The sequence below is a fragment of the Cheilinus undulatus genome, linkage group 18, assembly GCF_018320785.1.
Source record: "Cheilinus undulatus linkage group 18, ASM1832078v1, whole genome shotgun sequence".
Taxonomy (NCBI): domain Eukaryota; kingdom Metazoa; phylum Chordata; class Actinopteri; order Labriformes; family Labridae; genus Cheilinus; species Cheilinus undulatus.
This window is the reverse complement of record NC_054882.1, coordinates 5,245,374-5,265,991: the sequence shown is the minus strand read 5'-3', so window position 1 is coordinate 5,265,991 and position 20,618 is coordinate 5,245,374. Positions and strand designations below refer to the sequence as shown.

General features: G+C 43.3%; 1 protein-coding gene across 1 annotated transcript in view; it reads left to right on the top strand.

The window, feature by feature from the left end:
- Positions 1–18,820, top strand: part of trip11 (thyroid hormone receptor interactor 11) — a 31,560-nt gene extending 12,740 nt beyond the window's left edge. Inside the window, exons 6-21 of the mRNA XM_041812252.1 lie at positions 204–369; positions 479–805; positions 901–941; positions 1,062–1,160; positions 1,295–1,498; positions 2,563–5,580; positions 7,484–7,624; positions 7,962–8,155; positions 8,322–8,485; positions 8,636–8,739; positions 10,382–10,481; positions 11,569–11,650; positions 12,073–12,187; positions 14,139–14,261; positions 15,191–15,335; positions 15,493–18,820. Of these exons, the coding sequence (XP_041668186.1) occupies positions 204–369; positions 479–805; positions 901–941; positions 1,062–1,160; positions 1,295–1,498; positions 2,563–5,580; positions 7,484–7,624; positions 7,962–8,155; positions 8,322–8,485; positions 8,636–8,739; positions 10,382–10,481; positions 11,569–11,650; positions 12,073–12,187; positions 14,139–14,261; positions 15,191–15,335; positions 15,493–15,710 (5,241 nt within the window). The 3' untranslated portion in view covers positions 15,711–18,820. The remainder of the gene's footprint in view (positions 1–203; positions 370–478; positions 806–900; positions 942–1,061; positions 1,161–1,294; positions 1,499–2,562; positions 5,581–7,483; positions 7,625–7,961; positions 8,156–8,321; positions 8,486–8,635; positions 8,740–10,381; positions 10,482–11,568; positions 11,651–12,072; positions 12,188–14,138; positions 14,262–15,190; positions 15,336–15,492) is intronic.
- Positions 18,821–20,618: the final 1,798 nt, after the last annotated feature.

The following is a 20,618-nucleotide window of genomic DNA, read 5'->3' as shown; positions in this document are numbered from 1 at the left end:
TTGAGTACTGGAATAATGATCAGATGTCAACAGAAAAGGACTGCTAATGTTGATGATCAAGCAACCATATAAAACTGTGCAGGCATTGCAGCTATCCCCATTTTAACAAGATATCATTTTATGCAGGTTCAGATTATTAAAAAAATGATTTGCACAGGCCTTTAGGAGTCTCTAACCTTTATGTTTCTGCTGTTGTGGTACAGGAGCTTCGAGAAGAGATGAGTCGAGAGGTGGATGAACATCAGCATGAACTGGCTGCCCTGCAGGACGCTCAGCGGCAGAAGCTGGCTGACATTACACGGAGACACAGAGAAGAGTTGGCGGAGTACGAGGAGAGGATAGAGGAGCTGGAGGAGCAGATTCAGAGTGGTAGGTTTAACTTCAAGATTTATGATTAACTGAGGAACTCGGGAGCTGAGTTTGTGAGAGATAATTCAGCTTTAAGCCACCTTTGAAATTCTTCATTCCTCCCCTCCAGGCGGTAGCCAGCCCTCTTCTCCATCAGAAGCCTCCAAACTGCCTGAACTCCAGAGGACCATCAGCTCCCTGCAGGAGGCAGCAGAGCGTCGAGAGGAGCAGCTGGAAGAGCTCTCAGCCCGGCTGGAGGATGCACAGAAGAGAGAAGCCTCACTGCAGCAGGAGAAAAATGAAGCTCAGGAGGAAAATGCCGGGCTGCTGCAGAACTACACCCGACTGCAGGCCTCGGTCACCGAGCTCCAGACCAGAGTTCAGGAGCAGGAGGGGAAGGCTCTGCAGAAAGCTCAGCTGGACCACGAGATCCAAGCACTGAGGAAAAAACTGGCAGGTATGCTGTCAGGTTGTTTTAAAGTGTCTGAGTGCCACTTTATAAAGCCTTTGGGATTTCCTTTCACTTCTTATAAACTAAATTTTCACTTGCAGATGCAGAAAAAGAAATAGAGAGATTGAAAAGCCTGCCTGAGGTAATTCTAAATGGGAATCAGTAACCGTACATTGTATTTATTGTGTATTTTTACCTGAGGTGGTGTTTTTTCTTGTTTGACCTATTGCTTTATGACATCCATAATGTTTTTGTTGATCAGGTGGAAACAAAGGAAGAAGTTGAGCATGCAGACATCCTAGAACTGAACACAATCATCGGGACGTTGGGAAAAGAAAAAGAATTAATAGAACAAGAAAAGGTTAGCATCACTTTTTTCTTGGTTTAGCTATATTTTTAATCCAGTTATACATGTCAAGTCGTAGGTAAAGCAGTTGAAGAAAAAACTCAGGCTTGACTTGCCGAAGTATGATTGGATTTTTTTTCTTTCCTCAGCTAAATCTGCAACAAAGACTGAAACTGGCCGAGGAGCAACTATTAACCAATAAAGAAGCAGATTTCGGAGAGTCTGAATCGTTGGAGGACCTGAAGGTGGAGCTGGAGAGGAGAGAAAAAGCTCTGAGAAACACAGAAGAGGAACGAGACACGCTGATGTCAGAGCTGGAGGAACTGGACCGGCAAAACCAGGAAGCAACACAGGTCTGACTGACTGCAACGGCATCTTAACTACGTTTATTTAAGAGCTGTAATTCTAATCTGTATGTAATTCTGGGAAGTGTTTATCAGGATTAACGAAGTGTTTTTTTTTATATTGGACAAAATAGAATAAAAGTAGCACAGGAGGTGGTACTCATACATTTTCCTAGGTCATGCACATATAAAAGTACATACATAAAGAGTAATAAGATACCACTTTGACAGGCCAGGGGAACATGGTTGTTTAGAATAGCTTGAAAAATTGTATTTTGCATAATTTGTGACCTTTAACAGTAGACAGCAGAAATTATCTCCGCTCATGGAAAAGGACAGTATTATTGATCATGGAAAACACAGTGCTAACACCAAATTACTGACAAAATCCTCTACTTCTCATCACCCTCCGGGTTATCCCATCTGTCAGAGCTATCGCTGTGACCCCCATAGTTTATGGAGGACTCTATACCTAGTAAGATTTAAGGTTAACTTCAGCCTACATTGAAATGGTCTCAGCTGGTGCCCCTTTAGTGTTAGGAGAGCATAAACCCAGTCATAAGTAAGAACTTACATTTAAACTAGGCTTTGTTTGAACTTGCGACAGCTGGTGCAACCCACAGCAGGTCTTTAAAAGGTCTTAAAAAGTCTTAAATTTGATTTTTAAAAGTGTTTAGGAACCCTGATTAGGGTGTAAGAAGGTGCAGGATTTTGAATTGAAGTGGTCTTGTGAATGTCTCTGATTCTCCGTCACAGCCTCTTCTCCACCTGCCTTTTTATTCACCTGATGTCAAATATGTTTTATTAACTCCCTCTATCATGTCATTAAAGTTCACACATTAATGTTAGTGTCTGTTACAGACAGACAGACAGACAGGCAGCTATATCTTATGATCCTCAGAAGATTTCCTAACAGTCCTACCTGTGGATCTGAGAGCAAAAATCAATGCCGTACCATCAGTATCTTCTTCCTTCTATTAGATTAGTCAAAAACCTCTCAAAACATAGCGCTATGAGAACAATATGAGCACTTAACTGACCTGAACTTGTGTTTTCTTCCCTTTTAACCACAGCATATGATCACTGTGAAGGAGCAGCTCAGCGGACAGCTGAAAGACTCAGAAGCAGAAGTGACAAGACTGACTGTGGAGCTCAACACAACCAAAGACCAGAAGAAAGCACTCGAACAAGAGCTGGAGACCCAAAAGGAGAAGAATAGCCAGAGCGCCTTCACCCTGAATGACCTGCACATGAGAAAACAGCAGCTGGAGGGGACGGTGAAGGAGCTGAGAGACAAAATAGGACTGTCACAGGAACAGAGCAAGGAAGCGCGACGAGAAATCACAGAGCTGAGGAGGACGCTGCAGGAGAGAGAGGAGCAGCTGTCTGTGGCTAAAACAGAGCTGCATCAGGTGGAGCAGAGAGGAACTGAAACACGAGGGGATGAAGAAGTGTTAGTAGAGAAGGAGAGAGAGCTGTCAGAGCTGAGAAGAGAGTTAGATGAGATGAGGAGCTCGAAGGAGATGGTGATGAGTGAAGATTATGAGTTAAAGATGGAGAACAGGAGGTTAAAGGCTGAGAGTGAGGAAGCAAACAGGCAGATGAAGGACAGTCAGGCAGCTCTGAATCGGGCAGTACGGGAGAAAGACACTCGTATCGAAGCACTGAAGCTGGAGAAAAACCAGCTGGAGGGTGAGTTAAGGCAGGCGGAGAGCACACTGTCAGAGCAGGCCAAGCAGTACCAGCAGACCATCGAGGAGCTGACGCGAGCACGCTCCATGGATGCTTCAGCTCTGCAGATGGAGCACGAACGAGCCATCAAACTGAACCAGGAGAAGGACATGGAGATTGCTCAGCTGAAGAGGGACATGGAGCAGTTAGCGTCAGATCACAGAGACACCAACGAGATGCTTTCTATCACAGTCGCAGGGCAGAAGCAGCTGACAGATCTGCTGCAGGAGAAAGACGCCTTTATGGACACTTTAAAACAAAACGCCTCAGATCTGCAGACAGAGATGGAGAACAGTATTTCAGCTGTGACTAAGGAGGCGGACACTCTCAGGCAGGCGCTGGAGGAGAAGGACAAACAGCTGGGAGGTATGAAGGAGGAGAATAGTCACTTAAAAGAGGAGATCGATCGACTCAGGGATCAACAGAGCAGGCCTCAGCCACTATCCGAGCCCAGGACTTTAGACATCATCACAGAGCTGGAGACTGAGATCACACAGCTGAAATCTTCCAGAAACAGACTGGAGGAGGAGGTCCAAACTCTCAGGAGAACCTCAGAGGAGCAGCAAGCCTCTCTCCTTCTGTCTCAGCAGTCCCTCCAGGCTCAGCAGAGCGAGCTCGAGCAGGCACACGCTCGCAATCAGCAGACTACACTCAACTACGACAGGCTAATCCACGCCAGAGATGAAGAGATATCCCACCTCCAGCAGGCGGTAGATCAGCTCAGCGAGAGCCGAAGCCGCGCAGACTCACCTCCTGTGCAGGGAGATGTCATCCTGCAGGAGGAGAAGACACAAACTCTCAATCAGGAGAACGGCAATGAGAAACACGACCTGTCCAAGGTGGAAATAGAGAAACTAGTGAGAGGCATCAAGGAGAAAGAGACTGAGATCAGCCAGCTCAACGAGAAGAACCTGTCTCTGACCAGACAGCTTGATCAGCTCGTGTTATCCCGCGATGAAGTGGGAAAACTCTCCCAGGTGATCCTGCAGAAGGACCTGGAGATACAGGCTCTCCATGCTAGAGTATCTCTAGGTGGAAATGGAGGACACAGCCAGGATGTTTTGTTCCTGCAGCAGCAGATTCAGGCGTATGCTGTGGAAAGAGAGCAAGTGTTGGCTGTGCTCAACGAGAAGACCAGAGAGAACAGCCAGCTCCGCTCCGACTATCACCGCCTCATGGATATCTTAGCAGGGAAGGAGGCAGCGTTGGTGAAGCTTCAGCAGGAGAACACTCGCCTCTCCAACATGAGTGACCCCTCAGGAAGCCAGGAGATGTTCAAGGAGACCATCCAGAATCTGTCCCGCATCATCAGGGAGAAGGACATAGAGATCGACGCTTTGACGCAGAAGTGTCAAACTCTGGTGACTGTCCTGCAGTCCTCAGGAGGAGATTCCGGCCCCGGCTCCGGGGGCGTCAGCAGCAACCAGTTCGAGGAGCTGCTGCAGGAGAGGGACACTCTGAAACAGCAGGTGAAGAAGATGGAGGAGTGGAAGCAGCAGGTGATCACCACGGTTAAGAACATGCAGCATGAGTCGGCTCAGCTGCAGGAGGAGCTGATCAAGCTGCAGGGCCAGGTCTCTGCTGACAGTGACTGCAGCTCCAAGCTGTCAGTGGACTACACCCGCCTGATCCAGAGCTATGAGCAGAAAGAACGCAGACTTGGGAGTCTGAGCCAGGAGCTTGCCCAGGTCCAACAGACCATCACCCAGCTCAGCTCCACTAAAGACGTCCTGCTGGGGAAGCTTGACAGCGTAGCACAGTCTCCTGAAGTCGTAGCTGTTCAGTCCAGTTCACCGTCTCTCACAGCTGAAGCTCCGAGCCAGCAGACCCCTGCAGATGCTGACAAACTGCGGGAAGAAATTTCCAGATTGCAGTCTCTATTAGCTGAAAGGGATAACACAATCAGGACTATTCAGGAGAACAACCACCGGCTCTCCAACTCGGCGTCTGCCTCGGAGATTGAGCAGAGAAGTCAAGCTGAGGAGGTTCGGCAGGTCAGAGAGAGACTGGACACCCTTCAGAGGTCTGTGAGGGAGAAAGACCTGCTCATCAAAACCAAAGGAGACCAGCTGAGTCAGGTCAGCGAGACGCTACGGAACAAAGAGAACGACAACGAAGTGCTGAAGCAGGCCGTCACCAACCTGAAAGAGCGGGCTCTTATTCTGGAATTGGACGTGAAGAAGCTGAAGGAGGAGAATGAGCTGGTGGCTGCACGCTCTCGAGAGAAAGAATCCGAGTTCAGAGCGCTGCAGGAAACAAACATGCAGGTTTCTCTGCTGCTCAGAGAGAAGGAGTTTGAACTGAGCGCTGTGAGTGAGAAGGCTGCAACTGTGGAGAGGATGCTCAAAGACAAAGAGCAGGTCAGTCTACTGACTGTGGAGTTATTGATTCCTTATATGTTCCTTTTATGTTGTTACTTTTAGGAAAAAGGTTGATGCCATTATCTTATATGGAATAGAAACATCTTTTGCACTGATCTTAAACGACATTCACACTGCAGACAAAAGTAACCCAAATCACACTTTTTTACTTGTGCACCTCAGATCTGATTTTTCATTTTACAACAGTTTGATTCAGTTTTTTCAAATCTTGCCTTCACCATAGAAATCCTTGTCTTAAATTTACTGACTTCAGATAAAAATCTTTGCAGGCCAACATGAAAATCAAGCCCTTGCATTGACCTGCAGCTGTCTGAGCTGAGCTATTCCAGCTCGAATCAGGCTGTCTGATGATTTTGTCTGCAGTTCAGTTTGTCACATCGCCAAAAGCTGTATAACGTAAATAGATGAAGGGGAAATAGTAGTCCCTTTTTGCAAGGCTTTAAATTCCAACAAATATTTGTTCAGTGTTGCAGTGCTGTTGCACAGTGCTGTCAGAGCTAATACACAACATATTTAGGGCTAAATTTCTCTGTGTAAAATAAATTATTCCTAACAGATACGGAACTGTGCAGAACTTGGATGCATGTTTGGGCCACAACTTAAGGCTGAAATAAGACATAGATGTGATGAGTAAGCCACCTAAGGCAGTGGTTCTCAACTGGTTGAGTAGTGGGACCCACCAGCAATTCCTCAAGGAAAATTGCAACCCAAATTCTGGCCATTTTTTTGATTAATCAGATGCATTTAAGAAAAAATAGTAGCACTTGAGTCTAAGACAGTACAAAAGGTGTAACAAAACAGTGAAACAGGGAAAAAACATGCATGTTTTATATAGATTCATAGACAATTTGGCACAATTTTTTTTTACCAGACACACATCCGCAACCCACTGAAAAGGGCTTCATGACCCACTTTTGGGTCCCACCAGTTGAGAACTCCTGACCTAAGGGCACCACGAATCACCACGAGCCCCTGGTCATGCTGTAGATGGCCCAAGGGCCCGAAAACCACCAGCAGTCTCTTGGCATTTCACTAGGGTTGAAAAGACCCAGACAGAAGAAATCTTAAGCAGAGATCCCATACATAGCCCAGATTGTCAGGTGAGAAGTAAGTCAGAAGTAAACAAAGAGAAATAATGCTCCACACACTGAGATACTTTACTTAAACTTCATTATGAACGAAAAGCGTGTTTCGCCTGTAGCTTCTTCAGGTTTGCCCAAAAAAAATCCTGTTGAGCTTGGCCTTGGCTGCTGAGTGATGTGTATTTTTCGACACAGGTCAACCTTGACTCCAGCCACCCTCACCTCCCTCTCCAGCCCCGGGTTGTTGCACATTGGACCCTATGATGATTCCTTAGTGCCCACATGCCTAAAACTAAAGCACATGGCTGTATCTTGGTTTATATGTACTGTAAAATTGCACTGCCACCCTGCAATGGTGATGACAAGAGCATGTAGTGATGAATCACCATTGTGCACCCTCATACAGCTTCATGCAACATGCATGACAACAACAAGAGCATTTAAAAGCAGTGACTGTGAACCACTTTCCTGCTATATCCTAGAGACAGATTTATTGCACAGTAACTTAAGAAATACATATTTAAAAATTGAGTGACTGTAAAAGACGTTGCTTTGAAAATAAGGCATTGTGTCGCGTCTGAGCTGGGCTTACTGAAAAATACTTGAATCCATTTGCCATTTTGACACACTTGCCCTCAGAGATGATGCAGCTGTGATTTGAAAATTTCAGGGGGCATTGTTGTGATTTGAATAAGATTTCAATTAATTTTTGAGCTCTAGAATCCATCACACATTTGTTTGTAAAGATTTTTAGCCATATAATACAGACTTATGCTTGACTATTGTTGTTGATGATTCAGGGTAAATCCAGTGAGCTGAATCAGCTCCTGAATGAACTGAAGTCAATGCAGGAGAAAGCCGTGGCCTTCCAGCAGGAGAGAGACCAGATGATGATGGCACTAAAGCAGAAACAGATGGAGACCACAGCAGTACAAACAGAGGTAGGAGGGCAGAAAATATCACTCACTCACTACACTTTAATCTTCACACAAAGGTGTTTATGTTTACTCACTGCTGAGTAACTGAGATTATGTCGTACCCACCGAATAAAAGCATCTAACACAAGCCAGCTGTTACTGATCCTTTCAAAGCACAATTTGATCTGCATTCTAAGTGTTAGTTTATCTTAGGATTAATCTTTTTGCTATTTGGTGTTTTCACAGAGCATTTCTGATCCTGATGACAGCATCATAATGCTTCCTTAAATTTGTATAATTAATGAAATTATCCACTAAGATGCAGTCTTGGGATCATAAGAGATTTGTTTTTCTTCCCTAGCTTCAGCACATGAGAGATAAAGAGCAGCGTCTTAACCTGGAACTGGAGAGGTTGCGTAATCACCTCTTGGAGATAGAGGAGTCATACACGAGAGAAGCGCTCTCTGCTGAGGACCGGGAGGCCGAGCTGCGGAGGAGGGTGGCACTGCTGGACGAGAAACTGGCTTCATCTTCAAGTGCTGTGGAAAATGCAAGGTCAGTCTGTGCTATAATCACAGGTATAGAATAATAAAGTGACACCAAGACATGTTTCACGGTAGTTCACTGGCAAAAAATGGTTTACTCAGTGTTTTGCCTGCTGTTTCCTTATGAGATAAATCTCCCTGTGATTTGATTACGTCCCTGTCGTTTCTGCTTCCAGCCAGCAGGCCAGCATGCAGGTGGAGTCTCTGCAGGAGCAGCTGAGCGCCGTGGTGAAGCAGAGAGACGACGCTCTCACTCACCTCAGAACCTCTCAGGAGCAGGTCAACCAGTATGCAGTGTCACTCTCCAACCTGCAGATGGTGCTAGAGCAGTTTCAACAAGGCGAGTCAGCTGCTTTGACTTCAGTATTTTCACATCAAAACTTTGAAATCTGAAATCTAAAAACTTGTTGGTACCAGATTTAGGAAATTGCAGCTGCTGTCTTGTAAATAAATTCTATGTAGTTATACTCGTGTTTTTATTTCCCTTCAGAGGAGAAAGCCATGTACTCAGCAGAGCTCGAGAAGCACAGAAGGGAGAAGGAAGAGTGGAGAAAAAAAGCTGAGAGGCTGGAGGACCAAGCATCTGCACTTCAGGTAATCTATTGATCGATAACTCTTCAGTTATATGACATCCACAGTAACAGACAATCAGAGCATTTACACAGTCAGGTCGAGCTTTGGTTATCCACAGATTAGGTGATTTAAATGGACAACTGTCCTTGTTTGAGTATAAGCAACAGGAGGAATCAGTTTAGTGACATACACTTTTCATGTCTTTAAAACAACAACAAAAATGGAGGAAAGGAATAAACCTCTATTATAAGGAATGCACCAATGCATTGGTTGATTTCAGTATTGGTGTGATGACGGGACATGGTTTGTTTACAGGCAGAAGAAGTGTCTGACGAACTCTGATCCGTTTTCATTGTCAAATATGTGAGCAAATGTCAGTTTACAAGGAGAATTTTGCCAAAAGAAGTGATGTAAAAACCATCAGCATTAACTAACTGTTATGTTAAAAATCAGTTTGGTATAGGCCCCAGTTTTCACAATAAGGGGATCTCTGTCTCTAATGGGAGCCAGCTTCAATCAATCACCAAAAAAGCTCAGCATGCCTAGTCCAGTTCGGTCATGATTGAGGTGTACTCATTTAAAGGGGACATATCTTACCCCTTTAAGACAAGTTTATACTGGTCTCAGAGGTCCCCAAAACATTCCTGTGAAGTTTGTTGCTGAAAAACACTCTAGTATTGGATTTTTACATGTCTAAAAACACCTCTGTTTCGGCGCTGCTCAGAACGAGCTGTTTCTAGTCTGTAGCATTAAATGTTACTGATCTGTCTGACTTCCTAAGTGGGCCCAGGAACCGGGCCCACTTGGCGAGGTGGTCTTGGGTGCGATTCAAGTGGACTCTGGCACGGTTGGGATGAGATGTGAATGCAACAACGCTCAGATACGGGACAAAACGTTGAATCAGCTTTCTGACATCGTAAAAGCTAAACTTCTTTAAGCAGCGTGGCAGTGGCAGGATGGACTTTTTGCGGGGTCAAAACAAAAACAATCTTCTTCTTCTTTCTCCTCCTTTGCGGGGTGCGCCTGGGCACGGTTCAATATTGCTAGTGTAAAAGCAAGCCAGAGGGGGAAAAGGGGAGGGGGGAATCGCACCACGGCGCCATTCAAAACAACTGAGCCTAATGTGAAAGCACCCTTACAGACACTTTTATCCAAAGTTAAGGACTTGACTGGGATTTGAACCATCAATCTCCCAGGGTAATCCACTGAGCTATCTAGCATCTCAGCTGAGAGGAGGATCAGGAGAGGAGGGTGGAACTTTTTTCCAAGCGGGGAGGGCCAACCCAACCTGGGGGCGGGGCTAACTCCCCACATGACATCATGAGGGAAAATCTGAGAACGGCTTGTTTCAGCACACATTTTCTGAAAGGTGGAGAAAGAGAGAAAGGAGGGAATGGAGAGTTCTGGACAGGCCAGGGGCTCATATTTTTTGTAGAAAAGCCTGAAAAACTGATTTTTGCCTAGTATGGCCCCTTTAAGAGTTTTAGTCTCAAACCACATTTTCAAGCCACGTTAGTTCAGCTTGCTAAATTTGACTTGGGAGTATTTCAGTCAGACTCGTATGTTTACAGGTATTCTAAAAGTCTAGTTTTAGTCACACTAACATAAAAAAATTGAGTTTTTCCTAACTTGTAAACGTACTGATTGTTGCTCCTTCCTTCAGATAAACCTCGATGAAGCCAACGCTGCTCTGGATTCAGCGTCTCGTCTCACTGATCAGCTAGATCTGAAGGAGGAGCAAATTGAGGAGCTGAAAAAACAAGGTGAGCTGCTGTTTTCACTCTTTCTGTATTCATCTTTTTAAAGCTCTACGTTGGAATGACAACACGAAATCCAGCATAAATCTTTCCTTGTATTTGGCAGCAAAATAAAGGCCTCCTCATGTGGCAGCCATAAGTTTCCTTACCTGTCATACATTCTCTGAGGTTAAAGGCCCACACTGAAGACTGAAGCCTGACTCTGTTGTTTTTTTAAGATGTAATGAAATGCATCTGACAGTCTTTGATATTTCAAGCCCAGAAAGTCCAGATATCTGCTCCAGTTTTCTTTCTTTATGTTACTCATGCTGTTATCAGTGTTATTGATAACTGAGCGCTAGAAGAATAAGCAAAACTTTTACTCCCACCGCCGTCACACTCAGCAGATTTCACTTTTATCACTCTCAGACACGACCGATGGCCGTTACATCAGAGCAGATTACCAGACTGTTTCTTTTTCTTTGCTCTCTCAGACATTTTACAGGTTCAACCCTGATAAGAGGCTTTACATTATGTGTGCTTTATGATTCATTACACTAATGCAGACTGGTTCTATTAATAGCTGACACACTGTGAGAATTTTCTGTCCAGCAGTCTCAGCAGTAAAAGAATAACAAGGTATGTCTGTGGAAAAATGGCCCAGATTGTGCCTTAAAGAAAATATGAGATAAAGAACCTGAAAAATATTAGAAAAAGTACCAGATTAGCTTTGTGAAAGCCTGGAAGATGTTTTACAACAGTTACTGTTGTTAGAAAAGCTTTTCCATGCTTTGTAGTGACTCCTCTTGGCATCTGTAGCAGGCCATTCCATCCTCTCCACTCCTGAATTCTGGAGGTAGTCTCTGATAAACCTTGCTCTTTGGGGGCCAGCGTTGTCATCTAGGAGGACAGGGTTAGGTTCCAGACTGTGGAGATTTGGGATTTCCACTGGCTGCAGAATCTTAACTGAGATGCTTTAGATGCTGCCCCACACCGTCACACTGCCTCCACCAAAAGATTTTACTCTATTTGTGCAGCATTCAGCATAGTGTTCTCCATGTCTTTTGTCCTTTATTAACATATTTTAACCCCGCTGTTTCTGTCTGTGTCACAGTGGATGTGCGGCAGGAGATGCTGGAGGAGGCTCAGAGGAAACTGATGAACCTCTTGAACAGCACAGAGGGGAAGATTGACAAGTAAGTTCAGGGTCTTTCTAGGTAAAATCTTACATTATTTTCTTCATTTAAATGAGATTAAACTCTTAAGGGCACATGTGGTGTTCATTTACGGGCCAGAAATTACTCCAATTACCCCCCTACCGAAGTTTCAAGAGAGTAGAAACTCACAGAACCGAGCAAAAATGTAATCATGTCTGGGACTAACAGGGTCATGACCGATAAGGCAGCAAACCCTGATGATTAAATAAGGACAGGAAAAAACATTCTCTTTTGAAACTTTTGTTTTATAAAGGTCCAAATAAAGCAGTTTAAGCTCTTTAAGAGTTGCACCGCTGTTTTCAAAGAGAGGGTCTTTAATGAATGCATACAATTCTATATAAAGTATTTAGACCTTTAAGTTCACCCCCCCCCCCCTCTTACTCATCTCGTTCTATTTCCAGAGTTCTGATGCGGAACCTTTTCTTGGGGTACTTCCACACGCCTAAAACCAAGCGTGGCGACGTGCTTAGGCTCATGGGAAGTGTTCTGGGACTGAACCGAGAAGAAGTCGATAAGGTAAGTCAACATCTCGACTCACATTGAGGGTATTTACTCGTTTAAAAACACGTAATTCAAGCTTTTATGCAGCTTTTAGCTTGACGACCACGGCTTGATGTTAGCGTCTTTGCTAACAGACAACTTTGGATTCATCCAAACTTTCATTCGGCAGCTTTTTTAGATTTAAATTTGCTGTTAAACAGACCTGGGTCTGTTTCCTCACTCATCACCTTTACCTCTTCACCGAGGCATGTTAACATCCACGCTGCAGGACTACCAGAGGAAGTTGTGGTCAAGCTTGATTATGATTAATTTGCGTGATTATCTTTTTCCAACACTTAAAGGTTTCCAGATTAAACATGAGCAGTAACACGTTAACATTAACAGCCTTAAAAAAACCAAATGGAATCTTTGAGGATGAACAACTGAGAATGAAAATTAAAAAAGTAAAGAAATGAAAGAATATGGCACATGTGTAAATCTGCCTAGATCAGACCGTCCTCACAAACTGAGTGAGCGTGCAGGAAGGAGACTAGTGAGAGAGTCCACCAAGACACCTATGACTACTCTGAAGGAGTTCCAAACTTTAGCAGCTGAGATGGGAGAGACTCTGCAGACAACAACTGTTGGCCGGGTTCTTCACCAGTCAGAGCTTTATGGGAGAGTGGCAAAGAGAAAGACACTGTTGACAGTGTTGACATTACTTTGTTGAAATCTGTTTTCACAGGCTTTTTGTCAGAATAGCCTAATTATATTGACCATAACTGGTTAATAAAATCAATAAAAGGGATAAACATCCAAATAGGGTGAATACTTTTTAGAGGTACTTTATACTTTGGGCCTGTTTTATACTTAAAAGTGATATCAAATACCCTCCACCTTCTTTTAAACCCCCACAGTTTCAGCTGAAGAAAAAGTGTCCCAAAGTGTGATCCTGCTCCCACCATGCTGATGTTGTTTTTATTGTATTCTCATATTTTTGTTATGTGCATGCATGATTTTAAATCTCAAAAATGTCTCATTTAAACAGGGACGTGCATGTAAAACAACCAGACTAGCTCTAGTTTCACTCCATTTACAGCGCCTCTTTTTGTCTCAGGGAAAACTGCTTTTTTATTTACACACCGTCCCAGGTCGCTCTGACCTGCAACAGAAACTGTTAAAGACCTTTCTCTGCTCTGAAAATGTGTAAACAGTTAAACATGAGAAACCAAACTCTGTTGAACTGTGACTTTTACTCCATCAGAGTTTTAAAATCCTCTGCCAGTTCAATTCTGAAAAACAAAAGTGTTTCCCTGGTCCAGATTTTCAGAGTGGAGCTGTTTCCAAAGTAAATTACCCAACACTCCTAAAGAGGAACAGATACAGGGAAATAGGGGGAATGTAATTACAACTCCTCAGAAGACCTGTTTTTATTGACTTGGGGCTCAATCCACTTTTTTTTCTCCTCCTCTGTTAATGTCGTTTAAATTTTCCACTCAACTCGTGTTCACGGCAGCCAAGTGTCCCACAAAACCAGGCGGTTTTTCAGATTCAGCCTCAGTGGAGAAGTACGTATCCCCCTTCTGGAGCCTTTTTCAGCCTGAAGCTGCACTCCAAACACTTGGTATCTAAATATGGGGTCGCTGCAGCTGAACCATGCCAGGAGAATGACGCTGATGATGAGGAAGTATGAGTGATGAAGGAGGAGTGGACTGCCTGTGTTTGAGCTCAGCCACCCACAAAATCATTTTCCAGATATCGGTGGCAAACAGAGAGGAAATCGAAGACGACTGAAACTTCAATTATCAGCCTACTTCTTTAAGATCAGAATAAAAATTCTCTTTAGAAGTAGCCTGAATCTGAAAACTGTGTCTGCACTTATGGCTCATCTTTTCTGGTTTAAAGAGGGTTCATAAAACCATGTTGACGGGATGAGTTTTAGTCTGTATCTCCCACAGAATTTTACTTCTTATTCTCTCATCTGCAGATGCTGGAGGAGGACGGACGTCACGGTGTTACAGGATGGGTGTCGAGCTGGTTAGGAGGCAGAGGAGCACAAAGTGTCCCAAACACTCCTCAGAGGCCAACGAGTGGCCCAGGGCTGAACTCAGTAAGAAACACATTTGGTTCTTTTAACACGATGCATTAACAGGGATTTATGTATATGTTTGATATCTGACAGCTCAGACTGTATACAGAGGTGGTCTGGGACGCCTCCATCCAGATCATTGAAGACTGCCCTGTCAGTCTGCACAGTTGTTTATGTTCTGGCCTGTTGAGCTATCAGTGTGTCCCTAACTAGCAGGTTAACTGTGTGATCGAATGATGCGTGCATGTAAATGATGGGTAAATGGAGGTTTCTGATAAGTAGTTGGAGGAGAAGCTGCTAGGGCTGAAACTTTTAGAAGCAGCTTTGCAGTGAAGCTTTTGCTGAGTATATTAGCACCAGAGTCTGTCAGCACTGATAGCATCTCAATATCACTGCCATAGCATGATAAACACAGTTTATTAGACACATGGTCTCAAAGTCATCACAGTGGAGAAACACACAGACAACAGTCAGTTTTTCAACTCGCTATGTAGCCGATTCTGAGTCATTCTGGTCCAATACAGTCCTTTAACACTCCAACATTGTTTCCGTGTTGTGCACTCATGCTTGTGCACATAAATGAGCTATTGTGCTGGCCAAAGCCCACCTCTCCTATCCCTGCCAGGGCTAAGGAAGTTTATTGTTTGAACCTGGTATGGAGCATTCAAACCGGACTTTTGGACTCAAGTGTGCTTGGGTACGGTACAGATTGCTATGTGTGAGTGCACCCAAAGACACTGCACAATTAAAAGAGATTACCATAAGTCTAATGTTAAGCATTTTTGGCAGCAGAGTAGCTACTTAGCCATTCTTCATCTGAGTGTGCAGAAGAAGCTGAAGGTTACTCAACATTTTGGACTTCTCAGTAAAACAGAATTTCATAGCTAAAGTGTCAAGAAGAAAAGCCCTAATTTTTCTTTTTTTTTTTTTTTTTTCCTTGAATGTTTCAGTCTTTCTCAGAGATGTTTGTGAAGTTCCTGGAGATCGAGTCGACTCCCTCTCTGCCTGCACCAAAGCTTCCAGTTCATGACATTAAGCCTCTGAACCCCCCGCCTTTAAGAAGAACCACTGGTGCTGCTTCCAGCTCCGCCATGGGTAAACAACCCTTCTGGGAAAACCTCTCAGCCAGGATTTTTTCTCCTCTCATGTTCTCAATCAGTCATGTCTGAGAGGAAGATCTTGTTCTTTTCCCTTCCTTTCTGACCTCAACCACTTCAAACCTGACTTAAATTCAATCTGTCTCTCCTCACAGGAGCTGCAGCAGGCAGTAAGCGAGCTGGAGAGTCGAACCCTTTCCTGGCTCCTCGCTCAGCTGCAGTGCCCCTGCTGGCTGGTTCAAGCTCTGCTGGTTCAGGAGGAGGTCACCTGCTGATGAAGCCCATCTCTGACGCCCTGCCCACCTTTACGCCTGTGCCGGTCTCGGCTGAAGCCAGTGCTGGAAACGTGCTCAAAGACTTGTTAAAGCAGTGATCGATCCTGTTGAGGAGTGCCAGACAGACATTTTAGTTTTTACACTACACTGAAATATTAGGGCGGTTCTGCTTCTCAGCGCTGCTCTTTTTTATTTCTTTAAAAATAAATAATCAGAGGAGTCAAAGTCTGATGAGGGCATTCTGGTATTTTGACATGTGGGCTATATTTTTACATGGATAACATCTAATAGATCAAATTTATTTACATTGCTGGAGCAGGAAAACAGGCTGCAATGGCTGTAACATGATGCCTTGAGGGAGAACATCAACTGAAAGTGATGAGGTCTTTGACCTTGACCTATGACCTCCAGTATCCATTCAGTTCATTCTGTAGTCAGAGTGGACATGTGCTCAAAGTTTGAAGGATATTCCTTAAATATTTATGAGATATTCCATCCACATTTAAGGGGTCAATGACCCTGAGCTAGGAAGAAAATCCCTCAAAGTGTTCTTGAGATGTCACATTCTACTTCCCAAGGGGGTGGTGAACATAAGACTCATGACTTTGACCTTTAACCTCAAAAAAAAAGTCTATGTATCTTTGAGTCATAGTGGACATGGGTGCAACGTTTGAAGGATATTCTTTAAAGTGTCTTGACTTACCCTGTTAACTAGCAAGGGATTAGCATGAGGCACAAAGACCTTGACCTTTGACCTGCATCATATAAAATCTTATGAGTTCAGCCTTGAGTCAGAGTGGACATGTGTGCAAATTTTGAAGGATATTCCTTAAACATTTTAGAGATATTCTATTCACAAGCAAGGGATCAACAAGAGGCCCAACGACCTAGGACCTATAAAATCTTATGAATTCAGAGTGGACATTTGTAGAAATGTGAAGAAAATCCCCCAAAGCGTCTTGAGATGTCCCATTCTCAAGCAATGGACAAACATAAGACTCAATGACCTTTACTTTGACCTCCAAAATCTTGACTATTCACCTTGCATCCGAGTAGACATGTTGGCAAGGTTTAAAGCATGCTTGTTAGAGCATTCTTGAGATATCCTGTTCACTAGCAAAGGGTTTACAAAGGCTCAATGACCTTGATGTTGACCTGCAACCTTTAAAATCTTGTAAGATTATCCTTGAGTCAGAGTGGTCATTTGTAGAAACGTGAAGAAATTCCCTCAATGATCATGAGACCAAATGATTTTGACTTATGAAATGTAAAGAAAATCCCTCAAAGTGTTCTTGAGATATCGCCTTCACAACCAAGTGATTTACATGATACTCAAGACCTTGACCTTTGACCTCCAAAATCCAGTCTATTCACCTTTGAGTCAGGGTGGATGTGTGCAAAGTTGTAAGGATGCTTAGAGAAGCATTCTCAAGATATCCTGTTCGCTAGCAGAGCAATTTACAAGAGGAAAAATGACCTTAACCTTTGACCTACAACCCTCAAATTCTTATGAGTTCATCTTTGAGTTGGAATAGACATTTGTGTAAAGTTTGAAGAAAATTACTCAGAGCAGTGTTGAGACATTGCTGTTACAAGCAAGGAATGAATATGAGGCCCTATGATTTTGCCTCAAGACCGCAGAAATCTAATGTGTTCATTCTTCAGTCAGAGTGGAAGTTTATGCAACATTGAAGGATATTCCCAGAAGCATTCTGGAGCTTTCCCGTCCATAAGCATTAGGGGGACCAGCCTAGGGACCTTGAGCACCGACCTCCAAAATCCAATCAGATCAACCTTCAGACAGAGTGCACATGTGTGCAAGGGTTTAAGGATATTCTTAAAAGCCTTCTTGAGATACCATGTTCACAAGTCTGGAACTGAGGAGATGCTCAGTGACCTACAACCTCAAAATTCTTGTGAGTACATCCTTGAGTCAGAGTGGACATTTGTTCAAGGTTTGAAGAAGAGGTATCACAGTGACAAGAATGGCCCATACGTATGGACAGACCACCTGAAAGCAGAATGCCCTCTGGCTCAGGCTAACACCTGAGCAGAAGTATGAAAATATCAGAATCACGTTTTAGTATTTCCTTAAGTTTGGAGGGAATGAAACAAATTGTTGACTTTACCCTTAGTTTCACTTTGAATTGCTGTTCTATGCAACAGAATCTCCCTTTACACATCGGTAAATGTTCCACATTCATTGTTTGGTGTAAATGCACAAGTAAAAATACTCATGAAGGGACTCCGTGTGCAGGAGAAACACAGGATATGAACGTTTTTAACTTCTGAGCTGAATAGATTTTCATAGAAAGTGTCCTTCTGATCATAGTTTCCATCTTTGATTCTGCTTCATCGCACAAGTTCTGAACACAAGTGACCTTAAACTCACAGTGTGCAGTTCAATACGTGTGGATTGAGTTAATCATCGCCTCTTCAGCAGGAGGAAGCGCCTCACATCCTTCAGTTTCCATCCTTTGACCTACAACTTTTATTTCTTGTCTTCTGAGTCTGTTTTTTTCTCTTTTGGACAATGCAGTGACTTGTCTCTGATCCAGCGCTCTGCGGCTGCAGCAGACTGTGTGCAGATTTATGTGGTCCACTACATCTGTTAAAACCATAAAGATTTTTTGCTAAATCTTGTCTTTTCCAGACAGCCAGACTGTGATATGCAATAAGCGTTGTAATTGTGGCTGTGACTGCAGACTGTGGTCGATCAGAAGCTTGAGACTGCTCTTATGATTGAATTCAGCACTATTATATAGTTCTATATATGTAAATGGGTGGTGTTTTTGTATTTATGGGCACTAAGGAGGTTTTGGAAGTTAAGTGCCTGCATTTTTGCTAATTAGATAGTTGTATAATCAGGATTGTAAATGTTTAATATAAATATATATATTTACAAAATGTACAAACTGCACATTTAAGAGGTTTTAACCCGACCAGAGCTGGCCGGAGTGAAACTGAGCTGCTCGACATTTTTTAAAAGCGTCCATCAGCTGCTGCAGAAGGAATGTTACAGGGTTTCTCCAGGTGTATCGATAAAATGTATAAACTGTAAATCCCTGTTGTAAAGGAATTTTTGTAGATGTCAAATTTGAAACTCAGAGGTGTCAGAGTCGGATTACCTTGATCTTGGCAGATCTTTACCTGAAGTTAGTACCCTTCATTTAATTGGATTTTAAAATCAAATAAAGGTACTGCGATGCCCCAACTTCTCCAAGATGTTTTCTTTTTCTCTCCATTACATTTATGCACGCTCTCATAAAAGGATTACTTTACATCTGTCAAGTGTATTTGACTTACAAAGGGGGAATTTGTATAAATGTTTTATCATGACTTGAGGTAAAAAGTGGAACTCTAATTTTGACAACCTCAGACAAAGCCGGCCATCTTTGATGCCCCCCTTTAGGGGGATCCTGGCTCCAGGTACAGTGCTTATAAACTTAACACAAAAAGTAAGGACATTTGTGTCTGGTACATTATTTTTTTGTTGTAACAATGCTTCTTGGCAATTAATCTTAAACCATTGGAAAGCCTGTTTATTTCCCTTTTAAAAGGAGCCACATTTGTAAGAATCATGCATTTGTGGGATGAGCAGCAGAGCTGAGTATGTGGGTTGCGCCCATGAAAAATGTGCCAGATCTTCTCTGCCAATGCCAAACAGCTTATTTTGCTGTTGCTATTGACTTTTGTTTTGAGTTTCTGGTACCCCTGTGAGCATGGGCCCTGCTACAGAGGTCAGTAAGTAAGAAAAGGCATGCCGTGTTTGACTGATCTGGATAGGGCCCATGCAATAGGGCAACTTCAAGCTGGTGTTCTGCAAAACCAAGTTGTGGCATTGTTTGGAGTGAACCCTAATACCATCTCCAAACTGAAGGCCAAGTTCCATGTAACGGGGAATGTTAGAGACAGGCCGCGAAGTGGGCGTCACAAGAAGACAACACCCCAAGAAGACCGTTTCCTCACCCTGATTAGCAGTCAAGGTTTGCAGGACGATTTGACCGACGGCTCTCTGCTCAGACAATCCAGAACAGAGAAGGCTAATTTTTCATGGGCGCAACCCACATACTCAGCTCTGCTGCTCATCCCACAAATGCATGTTCCTTACAAATGTGGCACCATTTGAAAGGGAAATAAACAGGCTTTCCAACAGTTTAAGTTTTATTGCCAAGAAGCATTGTTACAACAAAGAAATAATGTACCAAACACAAATTTCCTTACTTTTTGTGCAAAGTTCAACCCCTTGAATGTTTTACCATTTGATTTAACATACATCAGACATAGTCAATATAGTGCGGCTTTTTGACAAGAAAAACTTCTTTAATATTAAAGTGAAAACAGATTTCTACAAAGTAATGTCAGTTAAATAAAAAAAATATGTAATGTAAAATAAGTGACTACATAAATATTTAGCCTGAGTGCTGTGAATGTCTCAGGTGATTGCAGTATAAAGACACTTGTGTCTGGAAGTTTCAGTCACTGGTTTATCATTATCCCTTGCTACCATTACACCATGAAGACAATAGAACACTCCAAGCAACTCAAGGAAAATGTTATTGAAAAGTATAACTCAGGGGATGGATACAAAAACATTTCCAAGGCAGGGAACATCCCCCGGAAGTTCAGTTAAATCCATCATGAATTCATGGAAAGAATGCAGCACGTGTAAATCTGCCTAGATCAGGCTGTCCTCACAAACTGAGTGACTGTGCAAGAAGGAGACTAGTGAGAGAGACCACCTAGACACCTATGACTATTCTGAAGCATAGTGGTGGCAGCATCATGCTGTGGGGATGGTTCTCAGCAGCAGGCCCTGGAAGGCTTGTAAAGGTAGAGGGTAAAATGAATGTGGCAAAACATCAGGAAATCTGGGGGACAATCTTAGTCTGCAAGAGAACTATGGTCTGGGGGAGGATTTATTTTCCAGCATACAGAGAAAGCCATGCAGCAATGGTTTAAAGACAACAAGGAGAATGTTCTGGAGTCAAAGCCCAGACTACAAT